At 44.2% G+C, this 19,269-nt stretch overlaps 1 protein-coding gene across 4 annotated transcripts in view; it reads right to left on the bottom strand.

Annotated features, from left to right (window-relative positions):
- Positions 1-1,061: 1,061 nt before the first annotated feature.
- Positions 1,062-19,269, bottom strand: part of PATJ (PATJ crumbs cell polarity complex component) — a 364,450-nt gene continuing 346,242 nt past the window's right edge. For all 4 annotated transcript variants that reach the window (XM_056814120.1, XM_056814123.1, XM_056814122.1 and 1 more), the window contains 7 exons: positions 15,688-15,802; positions 14,547-14,584; positions 12,424-12,546; positions 11,631-11,735; positions 9,070-9,176; positions 7,166-7,289; positions 1,062-4,044 (listed from right to left, as the gene is read on the bottom strand). In XM_056814120.1, coding sequence (XP_056670098.1) covers positions 3,898-4,044; positions 7,166-7,289; positions 9,070-9,176; positions 11,631-11,735; positions 12,424-12,546; positions 14,547-14,584; positions 15,688-15,802 — 759 coding nt within the window. In that variant the 3' untranslated portion in view covers positions 1,062-3,897. The remainder of the gene's footprint in view (positions 4,045-7,165; positions 7,290-9,069; positions 9,177-11,630; positions 11,736-12,423; positions 12,547-14,546; positions 14,585-15,687; positions 15,803-19,269) is intronic.

A 19,269-nucleotide genomic window follows, 5' to 3' on the forward strand; every position in this document is an offset into this window, starting at 1 on the left:
TAGACTGAGAGTCAGAGGGACTTTAGAGAGTGGCGAGTGCAAAGCTCTTAGGGAGGTGGTGAGCTCGCCCTTCTGGAGGTCTTTGCATTGCTGGATGCCACTTATAGGGCATGCATGAGTTGCTCCTGAGGTTCCTTCCCTTTTTCAAATTCTGTGATCAGAGTAGGAATGTGGGGACAGCTAGAGTTGTGCCTAGAGATGGGAGGTCCTAGGTTCAAATCCTACCTGTGTGACCCTGGGCAAGTCACTCATCCCCCATTCCCTAGCCCTTATCACCCTTCTGCCTTGGAACCAATGCACCATATTGACTCTAAGAGGAAGGTACAGTTTTAAAACAAAAAACAAAGTAGGAGTAAGCAACCTCCCTATCATATGGACATTCAAATGCCACGCTGCTTCAAAAACAAAACAAACACTAGCAGCAAATTTATTTAACTTTTGGGGCTCAATAAACCCTCATCCTCCAAGGGGAGAGCCCATTTGCAAAGTCTCCACTTCATGGGGAGCTCAAAGTCTTGCAGAAATGCACCTCTAGATGTTAGCAAACAATGGAGGAGCACCATGGCCAGCGCCCAGGCAGCTGGAATGGAATCAGGAAGACCTGCTTTCTTAGACTTAGAGCTGACTCTGGGCAAACCAATCAACCTCATCCGAGGCTCAGTTTCCTCATTTGTAAAATGTATCCAATAAGGAGCACTTATCTCACCGGATCGTGTGTGTGTAAGAAATGAGTTAGAATAGAAAAAGTGCCTTGAAAACCTTCAAATACACGGTTTCTTTATATTTATAGAAATATATTCTACAAGTACATATTTATATGAACAACTTTCCTGTTTTATTTATTTATAGCTATACATATAACCTATTATTAGGTTATGCAGGTAGGAAACAAAAGTGCTTAGAATTAGCACTGCCATCTTCTCATTTTCTAAGGACAAGGTGCCTACTCCAACTTTCCCTCTTCTCTCTTTCTTCCTTCTCTCCCTCCCTCCCTCCCTCTCTCCTTCCCACTCCTCTTCACCTTATAAATGAGATTCACACACAATGGACACTCCTGCAACTCCTTAGTCAACTAAATTTTTATTTAGAATCTTTGGAAGTCAGAAAACATTGGATCCTACAGAAATACATACACACTCAGCAGCTGCATTTCTCCACTTGCTTCTTCCCATGACCCTCCTCCCCCAAATGATTCTTCTTGAAAAATGGCTTGGCTAAAACCCAGAGTGGGGCTTCCTTCCAGAACTGGTCCTTCCCATGTGAGGACACCCACTCACATCCCCAGACACCATCGCTGACTTATTGGAAAGGTGCAATGGATTTTTTTTTTTTGGCAGGTACATACATAACATAGAGAGAAAGTGCAAGTTACAAGAAGTGGGAGCCCTACCCATCCAAGTGCAATGGGTCTCCATTCCTTATTCTCTCCTTTTCCTGGCATACACATAAAAGGAGGAGGATGTGGGTGGACAGGAACAGAACCCAAGACCCTGCAATGTCCCAAAGGGTGCCTGCCTCTAAGCAGCCGTCTCATCCTGACCAGGAGGAAGACTGCTGGGCTCCCGTTTTCCAGTGTGATTTCTTCAAGGTGCATATGCAAATAGCAAGCAAGTTTCAGGTCTGCCCAGCAGCCAAACACACCCAGATCCTGGAGGTTGCCAGATTTCTTGTTTCCTGTGTACCAAGCTGCTGGCTCCTGCTAACACTGAAGTTTTCAAAGCAATCAACGCCAAACACCAAAGACGTTTCGGACATAAAATTCAGGCACTCGATGCTTTGGAATAGCCAGGTAATATTCCAACATGTTAATGCACTTTGTGATTACATAGATTCAAAGAGGATTTCCATTAAAATCTACCTTTATTAAATAACATTTTAAATGAGAGCCCATAAAATTTGCTTTTTATGACTTTCTGACCACTTAGAAAAGTGGGTTATGGTTAAATACGCTATTCACTGCACTCATTTTTCCTAATACACTTATTAAAGAGTTTGACAGGCAGCCAAGAGCATCTGTGGACAAGCAGTCCCTCCCCTGCCTCCCGCCCCACCCACCCCCCTTTGGTAAAAATGTACAGGACCAGTTTGAAAGATTTGCCTGATTTACTTTTTGAATTTGCATTCCAGGGCGTGCACAACTGTCTTGCAATGGCATGGCCGCTCTGAGGCCAGGAAGACATGAGCAAAGCACGGCTGTCCCTCCCCGCCCTCCCCAGTTCTTTGTTAAATTGACTGGAGGCATCACTGGAGGCCTTGACCATGGCCCATCCAGTCTGCTCCGATAGAACGACTGATGTGGAGAAAGCAGGAAGGGGACCTAGAAAGGAAGGCAGCTGGTCCCTGCAGCAGCCGTGCTACCAACCTCATACAGTCTCAGAGCTGCTGTCCAGGGGCTGGGAAGCCCTCACTCCCAGGCGAGGCTGGTGGGAGCACCCTGGCATGGGAACGTGAGCTGAGCTGGACTCCAGGGGAACTCCGGCCGCCACCCCAATATAATCTGGCCCTGTTGAAATTCAGAACTGGATTCTTGACCTTCCCAGCTGAACGAAGTACCACATTGAGGGGAAATGGGCCTCCCTTCTGAAGCGGCCTCCATCGGCTCAGAAAACAATGACGGTTTGGTTTTCAACGACTGGCCATATTCTCATCTTTAAGCTTGCAAATTGACTCATTATAACCATCGCAGAGACCAAATTGGAGGCATGTTTCAATGGTAAAGACTTAATGAGAGGAGCACAGATAAAGTCCCGTAGGAGAATTTGCTGTTTTATCACTTAGAATGCTGGTAATTGAATTACACCGCTAATGTTTTCTGGCCTCCCTGGAAAAATGATTAGCGTTAGTAAATCAGGGCAGGATGGCAAGTCACTGGGTATTTGTTTCTGCTTATCAGCTGAGTTCTGATAACGCCATTCATCCGGCGGGCGGGCGAGGCTGGGGTTCTTGATTCCAGGTGCAGCTGCTAGAAAGGAGATCAGGGACAGGATGTTGACCCTCCAGTGAGGAAGGTAGGAAGGCTAAGATCTGCCTCAGTGGGAGAAATTCACCACATTGTGAGGGGTGAAGAGGAGTGGAGAGAGACAGAGAAAAGGAGGGAGAGAGACAGAGAGAGAGAGGGAGAGGGAGAGGGAGAGGGAGACAGAGAGAGAGAGAGAGAGAGAGAGAGAGAGAGAGAGAGAGAGAGAGAGACAGAGAGAGACAGAGACAGAGAGACAGAGACAGAGACAGAGACAGAGACAGAGACAGAGAGACAGAGAGAGAGAGAGAGAGAGAGAGAGAGAGAGAGAGAGAGAGAGAGAGAGAGAGAGAGAGAGAGAGAGAGGAGAGGAGAGAGACAAGGAGAGAGAGAAAGAGACAGAGAGAGAGAGGGCGGGAGAGAAATAGAGAGACACAGAGAGTTAGAGAGAGAGAGAGACAGAGAAAAGGAGGGAGAGAGACAGAGAGAGATAGAGAGAGACAGAGACAGAGAGAGAGGGAGAGGGAGACAGAGAGGGAGAGGGAGAGGAAGAGGGAGAGGGAGACAGAGAGAGAGAGAGACAGAGACAGAGAGGGAGGGCGGGAGAGAAATAGAGAGACAGAGAGAGAGACACACAGAGAGTTAGAGAGGGAGAGAGAGAGAGAGAGAGAGAGAGAGAGAGAGAGAGAGAGAGAGAGAGAGAGACAGAGACAGAGACAGAGACAGAGACAGAGAGAGAGGAGAGAGAGACAGAGAGGGAGAGAATGATGATGATGCAACCACAGATCTCTTCTGAGCATAGAGGAGATGCCGATCAGATTGAGGACTGATGTTCACTGGTGCTTGGTTTTCCTCCCAGCCAGGACGATGCCTTACTTAGTACAGAGGTCTGGCCACAGCACAGCAGCTACCTCGGTGACTTTGCCCCAGTGAGCCGGGGCTCAGGACAGCACTGTGAGTGTTACGGTTCCCCTCTGACGCTTGAGAATGGACACGGCTTGCTCATGAGTCACTCCTTCCAGGGCCTCCCCGTTGACAGCCAGAATCTGGTCCCCACGCTTCAGTCTCCCGTCGTCTGCTGCTGCTCCCTACAAACAAGAGGGCGCCATCAATCAGCCAATGGAAGGGGATCACATGTAAATCCTTCAGAGCCCTCTAACTCTAGCCGGGCTCCATGTGAAAGAATGATTTGAACAGCCACCTAAGGAACTGTTTCTATATCATCTTCCATTTGGAGTCTTAGAATCACAGGATGTTTTGAGCTATAAAATGGAGACACCCATCTCCCAGGGTTCGAGGAGGAGATAATGACATAAAGAACTTTGCAAACCTTTAAAAACTGTCGAAAATTCTAACTTGAAAGCTAAAGAGACCATCCATGCCAATCCCCTCATTTTACAGTTGAGGAAACTGAGGCAGATGGCAATTAAAGTGACTCACCTAGGTCACACAGCTAGTAAGTATTTGAGAGAGGATTTAAACTCAGGGCTTCCTTGATGCCAAATCAATGCTCTAAGACAAGGGGATTAATGGCAAAGAGAATTTAAAATTGTTGCAATAATTATGCTAAAGTTTTCAGTGGTAGACAGCTACCATTAGTGCCTCAGGATCATGGATTTAGGGCTTAAAGGGAATTTAAAGACCACTGAGTTCAAATTTCTAATTTTATAAATGAGGAAACTGAGGTTCAAAGAGAGTCAGTGACTTATTCGGTGTCATGGGTCTAGTAAATGTCTGGGGAGGGATTTGAACCCAGATCTTCCCACCTTCACGTTTAGCACTCTCTCCGCCACCCCACGTTGCTTTCAGAGAAAGGAAGCACACTGTGGCCTCGAGTACACTGGGGCTCTAAAACCCAGTCATCCGGGCTCTGTCATTGTGTGGCTCTGGTCAAGTCGAGTCAATGAGCATTTCTTTGCCAGGTTCTCTGCTAAGCTCAGTAGGGAATAGACAAAGAGATGCTAAACAAAGGACAGTCCCTGCCCTCAAAGAGCTTCCATTCTAATGGAGGAAGACAATGCATAAAAGAAAGCTGAAAGAAAGAAAAATGGGCAAATTGGAGTCAGAAGGGGAACCCTGAGAAGAATGAAGGCACTGGCAAGACTGGCCAGGCTTTGTTGAATTAAAATAAGATTCCAGGAGAAACTGGCCAGTTAGAGACGGGGCTGCAGGGGTGGCAGATCCTCTCAGGAGGAGAAAGCTGTTGGGGCACGGTGGAGACGCAGGTCTGGAGGGCCCGGAGCAAAGCCCGGAGAGAAGAAGAGAGGTCCTTGTCGGAGAAACAAGGCCGCTGGGCCAGATGACCGAAGGTCCCTCTTTCCCTCAACCTGCTGGGAGTAATAAGGCAGACCTCTGAGCGCCGGGTCAAAGCGGGGCTCCCTCTGGGTCTGCACAGCTTGGCTGATTTTAGAAACAAGTTCAAGCCATCCAGGATTGGGAAACAATCTGGACTCTCAAGTACCAAAGACCCGGCTTTAAACCGCATGCCCGAGAGTTACTCCCTTTGCAGCTTTGGGCAAGTCATCGAACGCTCCTTTTCCCTTCCGGGTCGGGCTCAGTGTGACCCTGTCCTGCTCCAAATCTGTAAAACAACCTGGTCTGTTTTCTGTTTCCTTCTCTGTGGTCATGTAGACTTTATGCTTCTTGGAAGGAAAGCCCTGGTTTGGGTTAGTTTGATCATGTAGGTCCAGTGCCTGATCCAAGGTAGGTGCTCGACAAATGACCACTGAGTGATATTTAGAGCAAAATTATTTTAAAAATAATGATGCTATGGGGCAGCTGGGTGGCTCAGTGGATGGAGAGCCAGGCTTAGAGGTGGGAGGTCCTGGGTTCAAGTCTGGCCTCAGACACTTCCTAGCTGTGTGACCCTGGGCAAGTCATTGCCTAGCCCTGACTGCTCTTCTGTCTTAAAACCAATACACAGTATTGAGTCTAAGATGGAAGGTGAGGGTTTAAAAAATAAAGATACTAAGAATATTTGGCATTTATAGGATGCCTAAAGGTTTGCCAAGTCCTACATTACAGCCCTTATCTCATCTTGGAGGTTAGCACTGATGGGTTTTTGAATCTCCATTTTGCACATCAGGAAATTGGGACCCAGAGGAGGGAAATGACTTCTCTAGGGTCACACAGCCGATATGTGTCAGAAGTGGGTCTTATCGCCAGTACTCCACCCTCGATGTCCTGATGCAGCCCTTGTGTGTCCCTGAACAGTCATAGCCCATCACGTAACAGTCACATGCTTCCAAACCCCAAGGGGCACGCTGGCTTGGAAGGCAGGTAGGTGCAAGTCCTTTTCCCCGACACCCTCCTTCTAAAGAGATCCTGGGGAATCAGGACAGTGAGCATTTCCACCATTTTAGTGCCTGGAGTTTCTAAAGGAAATTCAATGAGGTCCTGCCGAATAACTTGAACTTCATCATAGTTATTCTGTCTCTGACTCATAATAGCTCTGTTACCTTGGGCAAGTCACCCTGACACTCAGAGCCTCAATTGGCTTCTCTGTAAAATGGGAATAATTATGTTCACGTTATTTATTCTATAGCAGGAGTTCTTCAACTGAGGTCTGGGAACTTTCTTTGAAAAGATATCTTGATAAAAGATATCAGTACAATTGGTTTTCTTTGCAATCCATGGTGTTTGGTTTGTGCCTTTCCAACCATATTGTGTGTGTGGGGCTGGGGTGGGGGGTGGAGGGGGGTCTATAGGATCCACCAGAGGGATCCAGGTTGTGAAAAAGATGAAGAAACCTTGATTTATGGGGTTCCTGTTAGACTAATACTTTGTAAACCATAAGGAGCTCAATCCGCTCATTTTACAGAGGAGGACTGTGGGAACCAGGGAGAGAAGCATTTATTGCTGGGCAAGCTGGAGGATGTCTGGAGGCTAATAGTCGGGATCATCAATTGGGTGTATGACACACAAAGACCGGTTGAAGAAATTCTGCCTTTGTTGTTTCTTAGCTGTGTGACCCTGGGCAAGTCATTTCCCCCTGGGCTTCAATTTTCTTATCTGTACAATGATGGTTTGGACTAGATGGACTTTAGAATCCTTTCCATCTCTAAGTCTGTGAGCCATGATCTAGAATCTCATGAATATGAACACCCACAGATCCGCCATTTTTGTAAGGCAAAGCAGAGATTATTTTCCATCGTACCAAGGCGTATGCAACTTTTTGACCCCCCCCCCCCCCATTACATAAAACCAAACCTTTGCAAATATGGTCTTGACATAAATCGGCAGGTCGCCGTGGGGGCTTCCATATCCGCCCACGATGCTGAAGCCCAGCCCGTCAGAGCCCTTCTCCAAAGCAATCATCTTGGGCTGAGGAGTTCTGGAAACACAATGAGGGAGAAGAATAAAGAAGTGTTGACTGTTCAAAGAATGTGTGCCGCTAGAAGGAAGAAGAGCTGGTCAGAGGGGCATCTGCTTTAATGGAGCGGGCACAGAGAGGGCAGCCTTTTCCCTGAATGGCCACCTCAAAGCCCACTTGTTCATGGGTCCCATCTGGCATTGGCTCCCGTCCATGAATTACAGGTACCCCAAGGTTTTCCCTTTCCCAGGTCATAGGGTTTTCCGGATGGCTTCTCTTTAGCTGCTCTCCATCCCTCCCCCTCTGTCTCTGTCTCTTCCTCTCTCCCTCAGTTGTTGCCATAACAGAAATATGGCCTTGGCTCTATCAGGAAAGTCTCTCTACTACCAGCCTACTTGTACCAGGAGGCAGATGCTCAGCCACCAAATGAGCAAACTAAGGGAGGTATTTAAACATATCATATCAGGAAAGTTTCCTGGTACTTCGAAGCAATGCCCTTTTAGCTACGTGACCCTCTCTTTGTGAGTATCAGTTTCTTCATCTGTAAAATGGGGACAATAGTGCCTATTCCATTGGCTTGTTTGAGGATTAAGCTGGTTTTGCAAGCGATTATGTCTGACAAAATTCTAAGAGCAGTCAGGCTATTTGCAAGCCCTGTAGTGAGCTGATCACTAAAAGGCAAGTCCCTTTCCAGCTCTGGACGTTAATTTACCTGCCATCTTTCCCTTTACTTTTAAAATGCTTTGCCAACCACAAGATCAGAGATCTGTATCTGGAAGAGACCCCAGAAGCCATATAGTCCAACCCTGTCATTTTAAAGAGGAGAAAACTGAAGCCCATGGAGGTAAAGGCAGGTAAGTGGCACTTGATACAGTTCTAGACCTGGCTGGAGTCATAGACTTGAGTTCAAAACTGCCCTCAGATAGTTTCTCACTGTGTGATCCTAGATAAGTCCCTTAACTGCTCTCTGCCTCCGTTTCCTTCTTAAAATGGGGATGATAAGAATATCTTCCTCCCAGAGTTGTTGGGAGGGTAAAGTGAGAAATTATTTGTAAAGTATTCTCCAATCCTTAAAGCAATATATAAATGTTAGCTCTTATGATAATTATCACTATAAAGTGACTTGCTCAAGGTCATAGAGCTAATAAGACTTAGAGGCAGGATTTGAACCTAGATCCTAGGGCTCCAGAGGCAGGATTTGAATCTAGATCCTGTGACTCCAGAGTACATGCTCTTTCATTTGGACCGTGATGAATAAAGCCCATTAGTTTAGAGTTCTACTATTACTCCTCTTGGAAGGATTCACAGTCATAGCGTTGGGAGGGATGGAAAGAGGGCATAAAAACAGATTGAGGGGATATATTTCAGTCTTACTGAGACTTCTTGGTTTCAAACTCAGGCTGACTGATAAATCAGAACACAGGTCACTGGAATAAAGCGGACTCTTTCACTAATAATGGCCAACATTTATATACAGTTTTACAATTCTCCAAGTGTCTTAGTTTGTTCTTCGTTTGATAACTTCTCGCTCATGTTGCCAGGCCAAGAGGGGTCATAGGATCACAGACATAGAGCTAGAAGGAACCTCAGTGGCTTGCAAGTCTAACGCTTTCATCTTACAGATGAGTTCACTGCAGCTCAGAAAAGTGAAGAAATTTGCCCAGGGTCAGTTGCTCAGCTCATCTGTGTCAGAGATGGGCATCCAGTCCAGGGCCATCGACAGCATCAAGCATTCACCTCCATATTTCAGAGCTTGGAAGAGCCTCAGCCTCACTGGCACATGTCAGTCTCAACCACTTACTCTGGGTCTTCCGGAGGGTGGTCACTGGTAGGAGAGCCAAGTTGGTAGCCAGCGGACATGCTTTCCAGCTGAGTTGCAATGGCACTGATGTTAGTATCGGCTACAACCTAAGGAGAAAAAGAGGGAAGTTTGTCAGGAGAGTCTGAGCCTGAGCTCCACTAAAGAGCCAAAGGCAACAACCATGGACCAATGATGCTCATGGCAACATCCCCTTGAGTTCACCGTAATCTGCCTTTTCAGCATCAAAGCTTTGGGATTTCTTGGCTTGGGAAATCCTTTTGCCAATACCAATTGCATCTCCTCCATTTCCGATCAGAGACTCTGTTCTATGCACTACCTCTGGGGTTTTAGAGAAATGCAAGCCCAATGGCACCATGGGATGACAGGGCAAACAAGAATGGTGCCACGCACTTGGAGACACAGCTTCTGGGTCATGGGGAAGGTTGGTCCCTCTGTATGCTGACCAGGTCAGACTCCATTTGGAGGACTGTGTCCAGGAATCATCGTTTAAGAAAGGCATTGACAAGCTGGAAGGCTTCCAGAGAATAATGGTAATGAGCTTCCCTGAGCTTGGTTGGATCTCAGATGATGATTCTACCAGCTTGGTAGAACTTGCCAGAGCTTGTGTTTCACTGGCTTAGCTCCTGAGGACTCAGGCCACCTCCACGTCATCATGGTGCCCCAGGAGAGGATTTTGAACCAATATAAAAATGATGATAATGATAATAATAATAGCAACAACCACAACAATAATGAAACCTGTGGAATATTTAAAGATCTGAGAAGCATTTTACAATATTAACTTAGTTGATCCCCACAACCACAGGAAGTAGATGCTATTATTATCCCCATTTTATAGTTGAGAAAATTGAGGTAGAGGTTAAGTAACTTGCTCAGGGTCACACAGCTACCAGGTGTTTGAGGTTGAATTTGAACTCGGGTCTTCCCAATCACTGAATAAAAAACATTAACCATCTATGATGTGCCAGGGACGGTACAACTCCCATCCAATCACTCTGAGCTCTAGCCCTCTGAGGCTAAGCATAAGAAGTTGAATATTTTCTTTTCCACACAAGCCATTCAGTTTCTTGAGGATAATTGTCATGTCCTCACAGGCTAAAAATCCAAGTCCTTGCAGGTCTGTGGCCCTTAGCTTAGAATGCTTTCCCTTCTCCCTCTCACTTCTAGGCTCTCTAGCATCAATCTTGCCTCCTCTGGGAGGCTTTTTTTGCCCCCCACCCCAGCTGCTTGTGCCTCCCCTCTACGTTTCCTTTCCATCTTCTCTGTATATAGGCTGCCTATACTGATCCACATCCTGGCTGTCTCTCCCATTAGAACAGAAGCTCTTTGAAGGTAAGGAGTGTTTCACTTTGGTCCAAGGCTTAGCCAGGGAGGGTCCGCAGTTGGTGCTTAACAAATGTTTTTATTTTTACTTTTTGGTTGGTTGGTCGACCTCGGTCTGGCAAGGCCTCCCATCTCTTTCCCCGCTTATTTACCATTCTTGGTAGCACGTTAGCTTTTCAGCCTCCTTTCTAAGAGCCAGTACCCAGAACAGTCTGACAAACACAGTGCATTGAAGGAAAGATCATTTCCAGTCATTTAAATAACATCTGCTAGCTGTGTGACCTCGGTCAAGTCACCTACCCCTCGCTGCCTAACCTTTAGCGCTCTTCTCCTTGGACCAACACGCAAGCATTGAGTCCAAGGTGGAAGGTGAGGGTTCTCTTTCTTAAGCCTCATCTGGACATCTTCCCTAGTCAGCCAAACTTGAGGGGTCCCAAACAAAAGACTTAAAAACATTAATATTTTCGTATGAGCTGCAGCTGCCCGTTCCTTGAACATTAACCATACAAAATGCTGGCTTTGGCCTGGCTCGGTCTACCACACTATCGTGCGGCTCCGGATGAAGCGAGGCCACTACAAGCAGACTTTGTGGGGTGGCTCGCTGGCCCTGGCTGCTGCCCTTCCGTTCTGGCCTGGCCTCCGTCTTGTGGAAATGGGACACGTTGAACGAGAAGGAGAGGTAATTAACAGCAGAAATGCCTCTGGCTTCTCGTCTATTTCCCCCTCTGAGGCCAAGAAGTCATTGTCTGCCTCGTTCGATCACGGCTCTTTGCCGGGCAGTTAACCTGTGGCCAACTCTTTGGGCTCCAGAAAAGGCACGTGACGCCGCTCCCCCCTTCTTTTAAAGGCAGAGGAAATGAATGCACAGGGCAGCTCAGTCACAGTGTCTGGGCATGAGGAAAGAACTCATTTCCCGTTCCCGGCCAGCCTGGGTTTACAAAAGAGCCCTGGAAGCCAACAGCCTTGTTGATTTATCACGCGTAGCACAGAGTCATTTTTCTCCCCTCGTTAGGCTTTCATAAAGTCGTGTTCACTGCCTGGATAGGTGGCATTAAGGAATTTCTGAATAAAAATAATAATTTCTTGCTTTTCAGCTGGCATAATTCACGGCGGCAGCTTCCCGGCTGGGCCGTGCCGCTTCCTGCCAGTGACGCTCCATCTTTTCTGAAGGCCACTTATCTCCCCACTGCAGCTGCGTGGCCCATTGATCACCGTACCTGCAGAATAATGCGCCCATAAGCATTCTTGAGAAGATTAACCACATCAGCGTGAGACAGTCCGTCCAGAGGCTGCCCGTTAATGCTGACAATCCGGTCTCCAACCTAGAAGGACAAAAGTGGAAGGAAATGACTATCATTAGAGAAAAATTAAATTTGAGCAGAATGCTGGAAATTCTTTGGGAGCTGGTGTTCCCGTATGGGGCTTTGTGCGGCTTCCCTAGTTCCCCCTGGAGAATCAGTGCTCAAGGAAGTAAGAGGAATTTCATGATTCCAAAGAAGACTTTATTTTATTTTATTTTATTTTTTGCAGAAAAAAGGTGGGGGTTCGGGTTTTATTATTAAGTCTGTGACTTGGAAAAATGGCCCGGTACTAATCTCCTAATGATGAGACTCCAGGCCAAGGCTTGCTGCTAAGAGGGAAGGGTTCAAATTGGCGGGTCAATGGAAGCCTAATGTTGAAGTCAGATATTCACGGCTTCATTTTTCCAGCTAAGGGCAGATTAAGTGGTAGCAGGCACACTTTCCTAAACATCCTGCTTCTCGTGGGTGCAGGGAGGACCCTTTACATGGAAAAAGCAATTTTGAGCTGAATGGGGGGTTAAAAAAAGTGAGAGAAGGCGCTGTAGAGGAAGAGCCACTCGGGCCTTTGAGAAGGAACTCTGACACGGCCCATCTGCGGTCCGGTGCCACGGCGGTGTTTGGCCCTCTTGCCTCACTCGCTCCAGGCCCAGCTCCAGCGTCCACTTCACCGCTGGTGCTGCTCATCTGCCATCTCTTTTTCTTCACTTACCTTGAGCTTGTGAGTACGGGCTGCGACACCGCTGGCTTGGATCATGGCGATGAAGATGGGAATATCTCCAAGAGGGCTGCCCTTTCCACCGGCTATGCTGATTCCCAGAGCATCATTCAGCTCCTAAGAAGGGAGAGAAGAGAGCAGGCTCATTTGTGCTGGATGGTGCCAGGGTGAAGCCTGAGGGTATGTGCTGGACTGGCTGCTGCCCCATTCAGTGTTCCAGAGGCACACACGGGCTTGTAAGCGTCTGCTAAAATAAATAACGACCCGGAACGGAAGCCCAAAGTTTCTTACAGACTTTTTAACATTTCTTTTTATATTCTTACCCATCCCTATCCCCTATCAAAATGTTAGTGCTTATTAATGAGTTAAAAAAGATGAATAAAAATAGATTTATTTGTTGAAAGAGCAGGCAATTGTGTGATTGATTGGGATCAAGAACAGCTTCTAAAAACCAAGACTTCTGCTACATCTGAGGACCAATTTGGGCCATGTGGAAAAGAAAGAACCTGGCCCAGGAGCGCCAAGACATCTGTTCAGTTTCTGGCTCTATCAGCTTTTTGGATTTCTCTGGGACTCAATTTCCTCATCCAGTGGAACATAAGCTCCCGGAGAGTAGGGATTATCTCATTTTTGTATTCTTGTCTCTAGCACCAAGAGGGTTAAAAGGAGAAGAGGAATGTGCGTAGAGCATTGGACCTGGAGGAAGGAAGACCAGGGTTCAAATCCTGGCTTAGATAGCTACTGTTTGTGTGACCCACAGAAAGCCATTAACTTCTCTAGGCTTCGGTTTCCTCTTTTGTAAAAGGAGGGAGCTGGATGCAGTGGACTTAAAGCTCCCTCCATCTCTAAGTCTATGACCTTATGGCTAAACTGACAGGTTTGGCATAGATAAGCTCTAAGACCATTCCCATTCATCAGTCCAGTGCCTAACTTGTACACCCAGCACTTCTTGGGCCTCAGGAAATATACTGATAAAATAAGAGGGTGGGAGAACACAGTGAGATGGATGCTGGATTTCTCATCAGAGGCCCCAGGTTCCCATACCTCTGCTCTTCCTAGGTATGGGACCCAGGGGAAGTCACTGGACCTTTCTAGACTTGTTTCCTCCTCTGTAAAAGGAGAAAGGGGCCTGTCATGGAACAGGAATTCTCAACCTGGATTCTCCAAATTTACTTGCAAATATCTATGTATCTTGATGTAGAAAAAGGAAACCAATTATATGGAAATCCAGTTATCCATCCATCTATGTATCTATGTATCTATGTATCTATCTGTCTATCTATCTATCTATCTATCCATCCTTCTGTCTATCTGTCAATCTATCTGTCTGTCCGTCTGTCTGTCTGTCTATCTATCTATCTATCTATCTATCTATCTATCTATCTATCTATCTATCTATCTGCCTGTCTATCTGTCTATCCTTCTATCTGTCTATCTATCTATCTGTCTGTCTGTCCATCTGTCTGTCTGTCTATCTATCTATCTATCTATCTATCTATCTATCTATCTATCTATCTATCGATCTGTCTGTATGTCCGTCTATCCATCCACCAATTCATCCATCTGTCTGTCCATCCATCCATCCATCTATCTATCTATCTATCTATCTATCTATCTATCTATCTATCTATCTATCTCTCTCTCTCTCTACCTATCTATCTATCTCTCTCTCTCTCTATCTCTCTATCTATCTATCTATCTATCTACTTATCTCTCGATCTGTCTGTATGTCCGTCTATCCATCCACCAATTCATCCGTCTGCCTGTCCATCCATCCATCCATCTATCTATCTATCTATCTATCTATCTATCTATCTATCTATCTATCCATCTATCTATCTATCTATCTATCTCTCTCTACCTATCTATCTACCCATCTATCTATCTATCTATCTATCTATCTATCTATCTATCTATCTATCTATCTACCTATCTCTCGATCTGTCTGTCTGTCTATCTATAGAGTAATGGTAGATCTAAGGAGGAAGAAGCCATTTCTGATTTGGGGAAGGGGAATCCAGAAGGACCCAATATTAGACTTTTGGAAGTGCTCCCTCACACATGAGAGACTTACAGTGACTGCAGAAGATCAGAGCTCCCTGATTGACTTAACTTACCCTTATTATCTCTACGGTTCTTGGGCCTGTATCAGTTCCTATTAAATAAAGAAGCACAGGGTTAAGTTTCTGAATGAAGAAACAGTTCAATGAGGAGAGAGTGATATTAGGTGAAAACAGCCTGGCACCTTTTGAGAGCAAACCTTTAAGTTGCCATTTTTTCTACGGCCAACTGAGGAGCCATTGGTCATGGCCTGGGTCTACAGCTATAAGGAGGGGGGTCCTCTGGCCAGGGATGGATGGGCCTGTAATCATTGTTCCTGGGTTTGCCTGATGCTGATGGAGTGCGTCATGGAAGTGGGGAGAGAAAGAACACACCCAACTGGCCCTGAGACTGGGCTCTTTCTGCCTAAAGGGCACAAACTGTTTTTTGCTGTCCTGAATTGATGTTGGCCTACCCAGTACAACATGGACTTTCTTTTTCTTCTACTTAAAATGGTCTCAAGTGTAACCTTTGGGGCTGCCTCTGACAACTCACAACTGATTTCATTTTGTCTTTAGTAGGCAAGGCAGAGGATAAAGGGATAGAGGGTCGGCATTGGAGAGAGGGACATCTGGGTTCAAGTCTCACCTCTGACACACTCTAGTTTGGGGAGACAATAGCATTTACTGTATCCATTTTCTGAGCCAGGAGGAAGGGGATAGTGTTAGGCATCTTAAGTTTGAGATAATGTGAAAAAAGGGCTTTGGAGCTACTAAAACGTTAGCTGCTATTCCATTTTATTGACCGCTGCCCTTCCCTCCGTTTCTTCTCCCTCCCTTTCCCCCCTTCTCTCTCCCCCCTTCCAAACTTGGATTGCTGACCTGCTTCTAATGACCTACAATTTTTTCATTTTCTCTGTGTGAATTGCTTTAATATATTGGTTTTATTTTACAAGTCCGTTGGGGATTGTTTTTCTTCTTCTGTTCCAAATGCTTTAATAAAGTGGAAGGAACAGTTCCCATTGAAACTCTCTGGCCTTATTTAGTGGTGGTAGGTCTGGGAGAACTCAGTGGAATACGTGTCATCCTCCAAAGGCTTATGGAAATGTGGACCAAAGTGAAAACCTTACATTGGCAGGGGTGGGGGCGTGGGGGGAACCTGAATATTTCCCACTTCACTGTGAAGACTCGATTCTTCTGGGGCAGAAGCAAACCATACCTGAACTTCTCTGAGAAGAGTCGGAGGGTCTCTTGGTGCTAACCAGATTTTGCAAGCTCGTGATAACAGGAGCCAGGGAAGGAGGAAAACCACTCCGGACACTGTGTTGACTCATCTACAATGGAAAAAGTATCCAGCATTTAAAAGTTTGGTCTTCATGATGTCCTGTGAAAAAGGTGTTAATAATTTTGCAGATGAGGAAACTGAGGCAGAGAGGCTTATTGCCATTAAATATCTGGTACAGGATTTGAACTCAAGCCTTCCCCATTCCATGGCTCTTTCCACCACCCCACCCCAGATGATCAATATTGTATTACAGAAAGAGGCTTGGATTTAGAATTCAGAGGACTTGAGTTTGAATCTAATCTCTGCTACTTACTACTGAAGCAATACAGTTAATCTTTGTTGCTGTTCAGTTGTTCAGATGTGTCTGACTCTTAGGTTTTCTGGGCAGAGACAGAGAGTGGTTGACTATTTCCTTGTCTGGTTTGTTTTACAGGAAACTGAGGCAAACAAGATCAGGTAGTTTGCCTGGGTTCACACAGCTAGTAAGATTAAAACTCATATCTTCCTGCATCCAGGTCTGGTACTCTATCTACCTTCAACTCTCTCATTTGTAAAATAAGATCGCTAAGTTCCATTTTAGCTTTCTATTCAGGCTCCTATAATGAGAGACACAGGATGCTACCTGAGCATCTTATTAACACCCAGATTTCTACTCAAATACTTGTTCTTTTGTGGGTCAGTTGGGGTGAGTGGGCACAATCTGCTAAGAATGTTGGGATGGAAAAAAGATCATTTGGGCATGCTTGAAGTAACAAGGAAGACCATGTCATCATGTGAATTGTAAACCTCAAAATTTCTTAGACTTATAAATGTTGGAAATTTCACTATTGGGAAATTTCATACTTGAAAAATTTCCTATTGATAGTGGGTCTTGGCTATTGGAATGTGAACCCCATTGGCATGGGAGGTTCCTTCTCTTCCCTTCTTAAGATTACTTTAGGACAGAAACCCTTTGCTGAACAATGGAAAGGACTTTGACCTATGCTTAAGCACAGAACCGGAATTTCTTTGAGTCATGATAGTCTAAGAAAATTTGAGGTTTACAGAAGGAGATGAAGAAGATAGGTAGGGGAAGGTGTATCAATGACATGAGATGAGGAGGAGAGAAGGGGGATATCATACCAAATTATATTATTTATTTTTAATATTCTTTTCAAATATTGAGTGCCAAATTCTCTCTCTCTCTCTCTCTCTTCCCTTCCCCCTTCCTCTCCTCCTCTCCCCATTGAGAAGAAAAGCAATATATCAATTATACATGTGAAAGCATGCAAAACATACTAGCCATATTCTTAAAAAAGAAAAAGAAAGGGAGAAAAGTATTTTTCAATTTGCACTCATTATTTATCAATTCTCTCTGGAGGTGGATTGCGTTTTTTCCCATCATGAGTCCTGTGGAATTGTCTTGAATCATTGTATTGATCAGAGTAGTCAATTCTTTCCTAGCTGATTATCATGCACTGCTGTTACTGTATACAATGATCTCTGGGTTCTTCTCACTTCACTTTGCATCAGTTCATATAGATCTTGCTATGTTTTTCTGAAGCTACCACTCATCATTGATTATAGTACATTTATAATGTCCTATCAGAGTCATATGTCACAACTTGTTCATTCATTCCCCTGTTGAGCACCCCCCTTGAGTTCTAATTCTTTGCCATCACAAAAATAGCAGCTATAAATATTTTTGTGTATATATATATATATATATATATATATATATATGTATATATATATATACATATATATATATATAGGTCCTTTTCCTTTTATTTTGACCTCTTACTAGTACTAGTATTACTCAGTACTAGTATTTTGGAGTCAAAGAGTATGCACAGTTTTATAGTCACTCCTTCAGCATAGTTCTGAATTGTTCTCTAGAATGGGTTGGACTGATTCACTATACCACCACCAATTCAATGATATGCCTATTTTCTTTTCATCTCCTCCAGCATGTTATTTCTGGTAGGTGATATCTCAGAATTATTTTAATTTGCTTTTCTTTAATAAAGAGTGATGTAGAGTATTTTTCCAAATGATCATATAAATAACTTTGATTTCTTCTTCTGAAAACTGCCTAATTATATCATTTAACCATTTATCAATTGGAGAATGGCTCTTATTTTTGTAAATTTGACACAATTCTATACTCAGTATATTTGAGAAAAGAGATCTTCATAAGAGAAACTTGCTATAAAAATTTGTGATTACTTCATTATCTAAGGTACCCTTGTAGCAAAATGTAGTTTCTTTGATTATCTCTTTTAATTAGATCTATTTTTGCTTTATTTGAGATCGCTATTGCCACTGTTGCCTTTTTTACTTTTATCGGAAGCATTTTAGAGTCTACTCAAAATCTTTCTTTTAACTGTGTCTTTCTGTTTCAGCTGCATCTCTAACAAAAAAAAAAAGTTGAATTCTTGTTTCTAATCAATTCTGCTATCTGCTTCCATTTTATGGGTGAGTTCATCCCATTCACAGTTAGGATTAATAACTGTAGTTCCATAGATCTCATTTTCTTTTGTTTCTTCTCTGTTTCTTTCTATCCTGTTCTCTCTCAAATGTCTATTTTGCTTCTAACTACTGACTTCCTTAATCTACCCTCTCTCCCTTTTATTATCTCCTCCTTCCTCTCTCTATATTACATATGTGTGAGTGAGTGTGTATTTATTCTTTCCTCTTTGAATCAATCCTGATAATAGTGAGGTTCAAGTGTCTCCCCCTCCTTTCCCCTTCTACTATAAAGGCTCTTCCTTGCATGCCTCTTTTATTTTAGAAAAAAATTCCAATTCTACCTATCCCTTTCCCCTTTTCCAAGGGCATCCCTCTTTCTCACTCCTACATTCCCTTTTTGAAATCATTCCAACATAACCAACTCATATACAAGCCTTCTAGCTATGTATCCTCCTAACTGCCCTAATAATGATAACATTCTGAGGAGTTACATTATGATCTTCTTATATAAAAGGCAAACAGTTAAGACTTTTTTTGAGTCCCTTATGATTGTCGTTCAGTCAATTAAAAAATTATGTCTGTCTCCTTGGGGCCCGAATTTGAGGTTTTCTTGGCAAAGATACTAAATTGCTTTGCCATTTCCTTCCCCACTCCATTGAAACTAAAGCAAACAGGGTTAAGCAATTTGTCAAGAATCACACAGCCAGTAAGTGTCTGAGTCCAGATTTTCACTCGGGAAGATCAGTCTTCTTGACTTTAGGTTTGGCATTCTATCTTATAAGTCACCTATCTCTCTCCATTGTGATTACATTCATGTTTACTTTTTTATGCTTGTCTTAAGTCTTCTGTTTGAATGTCAAATTTTCTATTCAGCTTTGGTATTTATATCAGGAATGCTTAAAAGTCCTCTATTTCATTAAATATCCATTTTCCCACTGAAGGATTACATTCAATTTTACTTAGTAGATTATTCTTGTCTATAATTTTAGCTCCTTTGCCTTCTGGAATATCATATTCTAAGCCCTTTACTCCTTTAACATGGAAACTGATAAATCTTGTGTGATT

This window comes from Monodelphis domestica, chromosome 2 (genome assembly GCF_027887165.1).
Source record: "Monodelphis domestica isolate mMonDom1 chromosome 2, mMonDom1.pri, whole genome shotgun sequence".
Classification (NCBI taxonomy): Eukaryota; Metazoa; Chordata; class Mammalia; order Didelphimorphia; family Didelphidae; genus Monodelphis; species Monodelphis domestica.